Source organism: Limanda limanda, chromosome 16 (genome assembly GCF_963576545.1).
Source record: "Limanda limanda chromosome 16, fLimLim1.1, whole genome shotgun sequence".
NCBI lineage: Eukaryota > Metazoa > Chordata > Actinopteri > Pleuronectiformes > Pleuronectidae > Limanda > Limanda limanda.
In genome coordinates this window covers 23,339,929-23,352,524 of record NC_083651.1, presented here as the reverse complement: position 1 = coordinate 23,352,524, position 12,596 = coordinate 23,339,929, and the positions used below count along the sequence as shown (strand labels likewise).

Sequence of the window (12,596 nt, the reverse complement as noted above, 5' to 3'; positions counted from 1 at the left end):
GAATTTGTTGCTGTTGTGAACACATCTTACAAGAGAACCCCTCCCTGTGTTTTGTATATGTGAAACAAAAATTCTGGCTAAAGTCCAGATCCAATTATGCAGAGATCATACGCAGGGCATGTCTGAAAACGGCTTATGGTAAAGAGTGTGGAATCAAAAGGAAATAAAACTATTAGTCTATAGTTTATTGGATTACATTATGAATTTCTAAGCAGGACACAGAGGACACTCAATTCTAAGAGGCTCTTACCTTGTCTTTGTCTTCCACCAGATCGCTGAGAATATCATCAGGGTCCAGAATCCCCCCATCACAGTATTCAACGTGGTGAGTCCGAACCATGAATTCTCCTTCCTATTACACAGGGCACATCCAAGGCAGATCGATAAGTTAAGTATGTGAACAGGTCTATCAGCAGATGATGAATTGTGAACCTAATCTATCTGTCTCGTTCTCAAAATAGTGTTAATGTCACTACCACTATTTATGATCCCCTGAATAAATCAAGGCAGAAATACTCAGGCCTCAATAGTAGTATTAGTAGATATGAAATGAAGGTGTTAATGAAGGTGAAGTTAGGTGGTTTATGGTGGCATTTACTTGTAACTACACATATATTGTAATTTACTGTCAAATGTTCGATTTCAACAATAAGGTCGTTGGTCTGTGCTGTTTACTTTTGTCATAAGCCGGCTCAAAGCTGGACTAAGTATGGCAGACCACACATGAGTTTAAATATAAATAAGTATATTTAAAGGCAGGAAAAGGAAATTTATAACATTTTCTACAATTCTATCCTAACATGAACACATTAAATCCTGGAAAAAAACGGTAGAACCTTTTACTTGCTCATTGTTATCATTTTCTTAGGGGAAAAGGCCAATTCATCTCACAGCAGGTTTCTGGTGTTTTAACTGTTTTAAAACTGTTTAAACTTAATAATAATAATAAAACAAATTAATGTAATGTTTTGTATTAATAATCATTAATTTGAAACCTAACCAAGAGCAACCCCAAAGGTCGCCTGTACTGGCCAGGTCACCAACTTCTGTCTGCCTCTCATTTACGTATCCCGACTCCCATTTCCCTCTCCTCCCTCCCCTGATCTCTTTTATTTCTTTCCTTGATGCATCTTTCACAGCTTTCCCTCAGGTACCTTTCACAGATTACAACTCCAGCCTGGCCCTTTCTCTCTCTCTCTCTCTCTCTCTCTCTCTCTCCCTCCTCACTCCTTTTCTCCGCCGTGTTGGGTCTGTGATTAATGACATCAGCACTGCACTGGACAGCTGACTACATAGAGCTGGTTGTTGAACAACATATTGGGACAACACACTCATATGCGCACACACACACAAACACACAAAAACATACACAGCCTGAGGAAAAGGTATAAGTCAAAAGATTTCAGGGTGGCGCTCCATTAAATCACTCTTTCAGGGTCAGGTGCTTGTCAGTGCTTTTCAAAAAACTCCCTTCAGGGAAAGTGTAAGATGGAGTAAGGTGCTCCATGTCCCTGGATATCCCTGCGAGTCTCAATGTCAATACTAAACTCAACTCTGCAGCAAAATTCTCTCCAATACATTGCTTACTGACAGTTTTTAAATAATTCAAAATAGTGTATTAGTTTCTTTGTATATTAAGATCAGTGATTTCTAATCTTTTTTAAAACAAACAACAAACAGGCAGGAGAATTAACCAAGTCAGACTAGTTCAAGCATTTGATTATATATTTGGGGTATTTAACAAGATTTTTGGATCTGCATCATTTATTCGTATGCTACAAAACAAGACATTTCAATTGCTTTTCAACCGTCACTATTACAAATGAAACTGTGGCTGTTTATCATGTTTATTTGTCTCTCCCCCTTCCTCCCTCCCTCCATTCTGGAATCCATTGTATAACATTACTGTAACACTGACTTGGCTGACCACCAGGCCAGATGTATTGTAAAGAGATTTTTTCAACATTGCATTTATATGGTTGTATTTTGTCTTTTGCACAGTGTTTATCTTCCCTGAGGACCATCAATCAGGGTTAAGAGGAAAGTCTGGGACAACACATCAATGTATTTTATAATTACGAGGGAAGATTTCTGTGCCAAAAGTTCATGTAGCTATTTTTTGTATCTTTTCTGCTCTCGCATTTGCAATAAACATCTCAAATCTCAAAATCACTCAGGCTAAACAACAGTTCCATGTCGGAAGAGTTCCAATAGTACAAAATTGTGTCAATACTGATTAACTGTCAATCCATCATACTCATGCAAACTGTGACTCACTACACAAGCATCGTTACAAACATTGGCTTAAACTCATGTCTTATATTCTTCTTAGAGAACAAGATGACATTTACAATGGCTTGCTTTGGGTCAAGTTCAAGCTAATGATTTATTAAGTGCATTCAAAAGTAAGACAAAGGTTGTGCATATCAACAAAGCCTCTATTTGACATATCCTCATTAAAGCCTCAGAATATAAAAGCATTTTGATTTATATAGATATGTTGTTGCAGGGGTGCATGGTCCCAAACAAACCATCAGACATACATGGGGCCTCAGTGTAGATTGCTGGCTTTCCCCCCTTAGCAATGTTGATAATTTAGCACTGTGTATGGTCCAGTATTCATTAATTACCAAAACCATGGCCACCAACAACAGTCTAGTTTCATCCGCCACAGTTTTATGATGATTCTTCAAAATGTTTACATTATTTTGCAAACTTGCTTCACTGTAGAGCTGTGGACATCAATCTCTGCCCTGTTCTCTCTATCAAATTGACAACAGCCCATCTGTCATAGTCACACAGTTATAAGGAGAAATCCAGCCACATCGGTGGGTCATCAAAACCATCCATAAAGATTTTGCCATCCCTTGCATGCGGGCAGACTCAGCTAGCACCAGTAATATCCACTGAAGCTGTGCGTGTTACCCTCGCCGGGTTCCAGTTTTCAGCAGGAAGGCCTCGACATCATCTCTTTTGTAGTGATGAAAGGTTTTGCCAGAACACCAGAACCCAACAGAATCATTCCTTTGGTGACCCACTGTTGTTTTTTAGGTCAACACATCCCTATGATCTGCTATTACAGCTAAGAAGACAAGAGATGGAGAGGTGGAGAGATAAGAGCAGTGAGCGCACTGATCAAATCTGATATTTAGGGGGGAGTGCATAAATAATGTACAACGAATTTTTGAGAAAATGCGGGAACCCTGTGCCTCCAAGTCTAGCAGATTAAAAACCTAGAGGGACGCTAAGATATTGTGGGTGTAAAGATAAGAGCTGTAAACACGCTGATGTAATCTGAAAATCAGGGGGATTAGCACTTAATGCAGCGTTTTGCTTGATGCCAATACAGATAATCTTAGGCAAAGTAGGTATTTGACTTTCAAGATATGATCACAGAATTATTATTAGTTTGGAGTAAAATCCCACCACAGTTAATGCATAACATAGATTGTTTAGTGTTGGAGGTGTTTAACCCCCTACCTCTTCCCCAATCTTCTCTCTCTGGAACAATCATCCTCTTAGAACCGCCCGGTTTACACAGGAGTTATCTTTGCTCCAGTCAAACGTAGAGGCAGTGGGAAGATGTGGACAGTGATCCAGGGAAGACGTGAAGCAAAAGCAGAGATCATGCTTCAAATGTGAAAGGAGTTTGTTCCACACACTTGCACATAAATACTGAAACAGGTTTAAATCTGAGGTAGTTTAGGTCAAATCCACAGGTTGAAAATGGCATTTAGTACCTACGCCAAAACTGAGAGGTCTGAAATAAATAGTATTTCTTGAAACAAGTCTGGTATAGCTGTATTATAAAGCCCCTCTGAGCTGTCTCTACAAATAACATTTTGTAGAAAAAGTGAATTCTGTGGAAAAATAACCATATCTGAGTTACATTGTCTTGTGACCCATCTTGTGACCCAGCAGTAACAAAGCTCGTCTTCTGTGACAAGGAAATTGCCAGTTGCAATACAATGGCAACCATTAACGTTTCAGCATTCCACATGGGCACAAGCTGATTCCTCGATCATCTTGATTCTTGGTTCAAAATCTGATACATTTGTTCATATTATCAGAATCATTTTAATTTCATGTCTGTTGAGCGCTCAATCTCTGTTTATTAATATGGCCTGTTTAGAATGTATAAGCAAAGCTGCATATTAGGACATGGGTTGTATAGGACAGGAAAAGTATGTTTGAGAATAGATTAGAATCAGAAGAATAAGACAAGCAGAGAACAGATCTGAGCAGAATAAGGAAAGAAACAGAACAGAAGAGAACCGGCTTAGGGCTGGATCAACACAGTCTTGGGGGGTTTGTCTGCAGAGAAAGTGGCCCTTGCCTACTCCCTGCCCCTCCCTCCCTCTCAGAAATAATTACCCGTGCTCTGGCATGGAGCCAGAATGCTTTTACGATTTTTTCAGCTTGTGAGGCCACGCCTCATCAGCATTCCTGCCTTGACTAATGAAACTTCAGCACTCACTGACATGGGCAGGCACCCTCTCATTCATATCCACCTTACAATTTAAATGTGCAAGTATACATGAGCATACTGTGCACACACCATCAGCTTCCAAACACAACTGGGTTCTAGTTCTCATCATATCTGAACCACACACACATAAAACACCAACATTCTGTATACTACACACAAGCATAAACAACAATAATAAACTACTATATGTTGATATGCTCATGATAGTGGAGGCTGACTTTAGCTTACTTCATAGCAGAGACTTGCAACCACATCAACACACATCCATAAACACTCAGCCGCACTCTTGCATGTTCGGCCAAAGGTAATTAAGAAGTGTGTCAACAACAACCTGATAACTTCCTGACGACTCCCCACAAAAACAACCTCCTCTTTCCTTCCTCCCTCCTCTTGCTCGGTTCCACTCCTCCTCTTGGCCTGGCTCTTTACCTGATCGCCCTTTTTTTTATAGATCTTCTTTGTTCTGATTCCTTCAATGGTTCATTTAATTACCCTCCCTCCCATTCCGCCTCTACATAACCCGCATGTACGACTGTTTCTTTTTCTTTTATCACCACTTCCATTCTCCAGTTCCCTACCGCACCATTAGTGCTTTGTCTCTATGTCAGATACCTGATAAACTTCTTGGTATAACAACAAATAATTACTGATTGTGGAGCATTTTGATGTGTTAAGTGAGGTGAATGACAATATCCACAATATCAACACTGACCACCACATAATGATTTCTATTTTTTTCAAATTGGTAATATCTTTGTTCATTGTAGATCTACACGCTGCAAAGTCATGTATTATGTGCCTCCTGACTCTGCTCGCTCTCTTTCTCCCTCCATCACATCCCCCGAAACACAAATCACACAAACCAACATTGTCATCTGACTCGTCTGATCAAATCTATTCTATGGTGTTCTGGACCCAATAAAAAAAGGTTTTGCTCTGTATATACCAGCTGTCTGTAGAGTAGTTGCTTTAGAAAGTTAGTTATAAAAACACCTTAAATGTTTGGTGTGTGAACTCCAAAGGTCATCTGTAGTGAATACAATGTGGTGGAACCAAATTCAAAATTATTTTCAGATTTTCTTGCTGATATTTTGTATTTTGTTGCCATCTCACATTGTTAAATAAAACAATTCATTTTTAATTATAATCACTGTCCGCAAACTTGCCTAAATTTACCTGTTTTTCAATAAACTATCTATAACTAGCTTGACATGAGTCACTGAGCTATGACTGCACTGCCTAAATACAAATCAGCTAAACTCAATATTAATAGTACAGTGTTTAAATGGGTGACTTGAGTTTTCACTGAATGAGCTGAGAGTCTACATAATACTTAAAGGATACTTTTCAATGTACAACAAAGGCTTGGCATCCTCTATGCTGAAACATCACCACTCCTTCACTGCCATTCCATTTTGAATCTCACTTGTCTCTCCTCTCTCCCCCTTTGGTTCCATACTGGGCAACACAAAGGGGTATAGAAATTCTAATAATAAGATTGTGATCAATGTGAAACTGGAAAAAAAAAAAAATCAATGCAGCTATAATACAAAATAAATCCTCTCTGAAACTCAACGTAAGACTAAACCTCAAAGATTTCCAACTCCTTTCAAGATCAGCAAAATGTAGCTTTAATGCCTTTTCTGAGTGTTAGCTCCTCTTAAGGACCACGGTGGGAAACGCTAACAAAGCAGCTGATAAATGGGAATGCCAGTGTTAGTTAGCTACAGTAGTCGCAGGCTGGAACAACCAAGCTAATAAAATGTTTACGAGCAGCAAGCTCTCTAAGTAGGATGAAGCTATATAGAGAGAGGATGGGAGAGAGACAGACAGAAAATGACCTGTCTCAGTGACAATTTAAAAATATGAGTTGTAGCACTGGGAAGACAGATAAGCGACTGGGCAGATATATATTACACTCATATCCTGGATTTCTATGAAACACACTAACAACTATAATTACAGAGTCTCACCAGCAGATTAGTGTTGCAGTAACATGACTTAGTGATGGGAAGAAAGTAAGAAAAATATATCAAGAAACAAGTAAAAAGAAAGATGAATTGGTGAGATGAAGCACTAAGAGGCTTCAGTGTTCACCATCACAGAGAGGAGTAAGTGAACACAAACAGGAAATCCCAAATGGGACCTCAACAAACCAAAGAAAAGACATTCCTGAGTAATTATAATGTTTATATCCGTGCATTTGTTTCATTTCAGCTCAGTATTACAGTGTTTTTCTGTCATTTACACTCAAATTCTCTCCTCTCTTCTGCTTTCTGTTTCACCGGGTGTGTCCCTCCCCAGTGTTTGCCATTAATTACCAAGACTGTGGCGCCCTGCCATCTTCTAATTTGTCCTGCCACGGTTTCATAACGATCGGCAGGCCTGTGAACCGCCAAAACATCCAGTTTTTATTGTCCTCAGCAGACACCCAGACTTTGGCATAAAACCTGACCTCCCTGTGTACCTGCCATTTGGATGCACATGAGAGCATAATGCACGCGTGTTCACGGCGCAGTCACAATAATCAACCCTCTTCAGCTTGAACCCCCCACCACCACCACCAGGGAACCTACTCCTTGCCAGATGAATAGAAGCTATCCTGCAGTTACAGCTGCAACCCCCTGACATGGAAAGGAGGACAGGTTTTGACCCACTTTGTCTCAAAGAGGAAATACTACTCCTGGCTCTGATATTATATGGTTTGATGCAAATTAAGCAAATAAAAATGTAAAATAAAGTTCATACATTCTTTTAGCACAGATATCAAACAAACCAATTTTCCTCTGTACAGAACAACCAAATGAACAAAAATGGGCGGACATCAACATTGTGAGGTTGAGGAATGCTGACCAAGGTGTGGGAGGAGAGAAAGAAAACAGAGAGGAGAGAAAGAGCCGTGGGAGAGGAGGCCGAAACAGACACACACACACAGTGCATGTCATTTCATTCACTCGAGCAGAGAACAAAGTATTTAAACATTCAGAGATCTAATCGATAGAGCAGGGAAGTGCATCATTACACACATTGCAGCGGCAGGAAAACACTTGGAGCTTTCTCGCTTTCTTTCAGTGAATATTAAAAACGACTAAAGTGTTGCTGCTCCTCTAACAGCACGACGTGTATTAACCTTTGGTTTTAAAGTCTAAAAATCAAATTCCTTATTGCTAAGAAGTATACATGTCCTTTATATTAAACAAAAAGGAGGAAATGTATGAATTTATGTTTCTGCTTTTACAGCATCCTCTAAATTTGTTTTTACAAGAGCAACAAGTCTTTGGTTCACACTGATGATGTCTGTAAGAGACATTTTATTGTAAGGAGCTAAAAATAGTTTGTAATATCACTTCATTTCGAAAAGGCAATTTGGGGTCTAACGTCATCAGCGGCTCACCATAGAAGTTAACAATCCATCTCCTAGCAACCGACCAATTTCACAGCTGACATTTAGACTTTTCATGTAAAAGCACTGGTGACACAAATGTCCTCAGTGATGGCTCAGCTCCACCCAGGGTCAGCAGGGGCCATGCATGCCAAGTGAGTACAGCTGAAAGGAATGCAGCTGTTATCAACGTTATAAATTTGACCTGTACACTTCCTGCTGGGACATACCAAACTGTTATCGGTGAAAAAGCTCTACGCCGGCCTTCAGGTGTCAGTCAACAGTCTAAAGGCCAAAAGCTTTAACACTGTTTCCCATAAATGTTCTCACACTATTGTGTCTTTTTAAAGGGATGATTCGTTACCAACACCAGCATCAGAAATACCACAGATACTGTTGAAAATGTCAGATCGTGCGTCAGCAAGTACTTGAATCTATGTTCTGATCTGATACTTCGTCTTCAAAGTATATTTGTTTCATTCAGATAAAACTGCAATTTTCATTTCCTGAAATTCACTCTTTATCGCTTCAAAGAAGCAGTTGCTCTGTACTGGCAGGTAGTGTTTTTAGAGCAGCGAAGAAGAGGTGTTTTCCAATTGTGTAGCCTTATCCAGAGCTAGCTAAAATGTCGGAAATTTTGCAATATTTCATTTGGATAGTAAAACAAACAATTTGTGTCGTACACCATACTTCAGTTTAGAGGGGTGGCACTATAGTCTAGCAAATTACAACACTGGAAATATCGTGAGGTCCTTGAAGCATCAGACGAAAAAGTTCACCAAGCTGAAGCGATAAAAGAACGAATTACTGCAACAAACTTTCAAAAACCAAATTAAAAACGACGAGAGAAATTTGGCTTTCACAGCCTCAAGGCAAGAAAGACACGCGGACAAAGCGACAGACTAAATAATAAGAGGTTCTGGTATTCATTGTTTGTTTTCAAAGGGTTCAAACTGAGCCAGGTCATACAAATATGATGGCAATCTCCACTACCACACGTGGTCTGTAACATATAGCTGTTAAAATACGTTAAGTACCTTGTTATATTATTAAATGCACTGGTATCAGTCTGCTAGGTCCAGTTATTGGAATTGGGAAGGGAAAAATGGTATCAGCCCACCTCATAGAGATGAATTATATTTTACAGTTAACACACTAAAACATGGACCCAAAGGAGTATACATTGCTTTTGCTTATGCCAGGCTGTCACTGCTGTTAGTCCAGAAGGGAACGTAGGCAAAACAGAGGCTCATAAAGAAGGAACAGGAAGTAAAGAAGGAAGCGTACAAAGGGGAAGTTGACAAAATGACCATTGATTCCTGCTATGTGGGGAGTTATCACTGTCCTGCCTCACCTGGGGAGGTGAAGAGGAGATGCCAGTGAGAAGAAGAAAAGACAGGTAAATAAGATCAAGGAGCGAAAACACACAGGAGCTCTGAGTTGAAGTGGGGACAGGCAGATGAAAGGCCATTCAGAAGGCAAAAAGGTAGAAATTGCAAGAAAAAGCGGACGGTGGAAACAAAATGAGTGCATCTCCTCAGCGACAGTCTCACACAAACACAAACATACACACGGCTTCGACAGCTCTCCCTCAATCACAGCTGAGGCCATCCATCTATACAACTGCTGTGCTCTTTGAATAATGAGCCAATATGAAGCGAGTCACTGAGAAGATTTGGTCGTCTGATGGGGGTCACAGGGTTCCCAGCCTAAGAACAGCGCTGGGAATCAACAGCAGCCATAAAGGAATCACAAGAGGGACACATTTGCATTTTACACTGACAAGCAAAGTGGAATCGACTCATGCCTACTGCTGTCTGTACCCTAATAATTCATATCAGATGTGCTTTTAATTTTTTATACAGCAATTATGGAGAACTGGACCTCCTGGCTTTGTCTGATTTCCCAAGACTTTGGCTTGTGAAAATCATACGCTCCTTTCATGATATAAAATTGACAGAGCTTTCGATTATTCTTTTTATGACTTCGGGGAAAACCGCACATATTACGAAAGCGCCGTTTCATAAAAAAAAGTTATCTCGCCTTTCAGGAGTTCATGAAAATCTTCACACATTATTACAAAACTACTTCGCACAATTAATGCTGCAGCTAACTTGTGGCTCAAAGGTCAGACAGACTCAAAGGGAGATGGATTTTCATTTGTTCGATCTTTTGTGAGTGTTTTTGAGCAGACACTCGACAATCTTGCATCAATAACAATGAAACATTATTATGCTACTACAATTACTGCCACTCACAAAGTGTAACAATGGAGCAGTAATGACATTGGAAAAAAGATTGCTCAAAATTGCCTTGTACAGTGACGCACAATCTGAAGTAATTCTGAGATGTACCTGTTGGATATATTTGGTAAAACAAGTACCTGGTTCGCAGGTTCTTTAAACAGCCAACTGTGTATTATGTAATGAAATGTCTGTTATCAATATTAAAGGGGAACAACTTTGCCTCAGCTCAACATTTGGAGCAGTCACACTAACATACACAACTCTGTCACAACATCAGGTACATTTACATGGACAGCTGATACGAACCTGATTAAACCATGTAATCAGCATTATCTGATTACCTTAACCTGAATAAGGTCATACTCTGAACAAGTAATAATCAAATTAAGGCATGACAAATATTCTAACATAGTTACATATGTTTTAAACACATTATAACTCAAACGCCTATAGGACTGCACTATGATGCATGCCCTGAGTTCAGGTGTAAACAAAATGGAAAAATAATGTTTGTCATTCTCTGCTCATAAAGAAGAGTTTAAAACCACAAACTTCACTCAGGAGGAAACAAATCTGTCTTTACAGTTAAAAGAAATAATAATGTGATATTTATCGGGATAATTATCAATGTCAATATCACATTTTTATCTTAATTAATATCATTTTTGGGCGTGTAAACCAACTGTAATAAGACTATGCCCTGTAACCTTTAAACAGGAATATTAATGGAACATTCTATGTAATGTCTTGACCTTATTCAGAATAAGAACAAACAGTCAGATTACTGGTGGTGTCTCCCAGTGAAACGTGTGAATGGTACCTGTTCCAGCAGTTTTCTGTATCTCTGCGTGGCTTGCTGGATGAGTTCCCTCACGGTCCAGCCCTCCTTGCAGGGCACCACCACCCCCGTCTGCCCGAACGTCACCGTCACCTTCATCCCGGCAGTCGCCTCCTCATCCAAGATGCAGGGCCCTCTCGGTTACGGGTGATGAACAGTGGAGGAGATGATAGCAACGTCAGACGGCTCCAAAGTGTGATCCAACGTCCACCAGTAGGTCTTGATGGAGGAGGCGGGAATGTGAGGAACCAGGAGAGGAAACAAGTGGGAGAAAAAGCAGGAGGGACAGTGAGTGGCCTGGGGTCAGACATTGAAATCACTCTGTAATTTATCTAAAAGTCCCAAATCCTGTGTAAGTGGTCAGATCTAAGGCATTCAAGTGTGTCTGCCTGTGAAGAAGAAAGTCTACAGCTCAATGTTTGTTATTACACATTAATTAACATGCATGCATGAGTCCTACATGTAAACAAGACCACATGCAGGGACACAAATAAAGGCACACAACACAAGGAAGACACAAAAACACACGACACCCATGAGATCATACTGAAAGACCAACATTACTTTCTCATGCGATCATCTTTCTGCTTTGTCTCATCCCCTCTCATCTTTTTCATGTAGCATGCAACAAGTCCTGGAATCCTCTGCGGTGGCGACATAAAGTTTCCTGACACCTTAAAAGTTGTGTGGTCTCCTGAGCAAGCTAATGGAGAAGTGTATGTTTGTGTCACTTCTCAGGAAGAGTGACACAAACCCCTCCTGGTTAACACAACAGATGCTAGCTGCCTTGTTAAGCTAGCTAGTGATTAGCCCGTTCCTGTGTAACCTGGCCCCGGGAAGGAGGAGGGGGGGAGGACTGGCTAAGCTAAAGGATGAACGCTTTCACTTCCACACCCTCCTCCGTCCCCGTTACACCGGCTGACATGTTGTGTGATAACTCGTTTTACACAAAAACCACGAAGTAAACAAACAGTTGTGTGTATAAAAAAGTTTCAGACCAAGCTAGCAGAGTGCTGCGCAAGCTAACGTTAGCCACCTTAGCTGAACTTTGGAGGGAGGGATGCATCATTCCACAAGTTTCCCCTTTCGCATGTTCTCCCTTTGTATGACTTCCTCGTCCTCGTCCGTAGCGTCCGCTTCATCACCACCACAGACAGGTCGTGTGTGAGTCTGTTGTCATGTTCAGCCACCGACAACAGGGATATAACAGTCCAAAGAGAGAAACTTTCACTGTGTGTGTGGGAGAAAAGTTGGGAGATGCCTTCACTGGCGTCCTGGTCCTGGCAGCTCGCGAACAGCTCCTCCACCGCTGGCTCCTGCTGCTGTCACTGCCTTAAAGGAGAAGCGACCTGGGCCACAGGTCAGGGAGAAACACAGTCACTCATCTAACTATCTAACAGTGAGGGGAAGAGGAGAGAAACACACACAACACCAGAGGGACGTGAATTCATCCAGTCACATATTTTAAACAAGCTGGAGTGCCACACTTCCACTGGTGAAAAGATAATGCAGGTAGGAAACCACAGTACAAGAGATAATTGAAAAATAATGATGACGATGAAGATGATTGTTATTATTTGTATTCTTTTTGCTGTTGTCATTGCTAATAATAATTATTCTTATTGATATGTAGGAACCTTT

General features: G+C 40.5%; 1 protein-coding gene across 2 annotated transcripts in view; it reads right to left on the bottom strand.

The window, feature by feature from the left end:
* LOC133021483 (partitioning defective 3 homolog B-like) overlaps positions 1–12,234 on the bottom strand; it is a 199,548-nt gene extending 187,314 nt beyond the window's left edge. The window contains exons 1-3 of one of the 2 annotated variants that reach the window (XM_061088344.1): positions 11,992–12,234; positions 10,938–11,174; positions 251–352 (exon numbers count right to left, since the gene is read on the bottom strand). In XM_061088344.1, coding sequence (XP_060944327.1) covers positions 251–352; positions 10,938–11,054 — 219 coding nt within the window. In that variant the 5' untranslated portion in view covers positions 11,055–11,174; positions 11,992–12,234. Of the gene's footprint in view, positions 1–250; positions 353–10,937; positions 11,175–11,519; positions 11,595–11,991 lie in introns of those variants that run through there. The other variant, XM_061088345.1, reaches the window with a different exon arrangement.
* Positions 12,235–12,596: the final 362 nt, after the last annotated feature.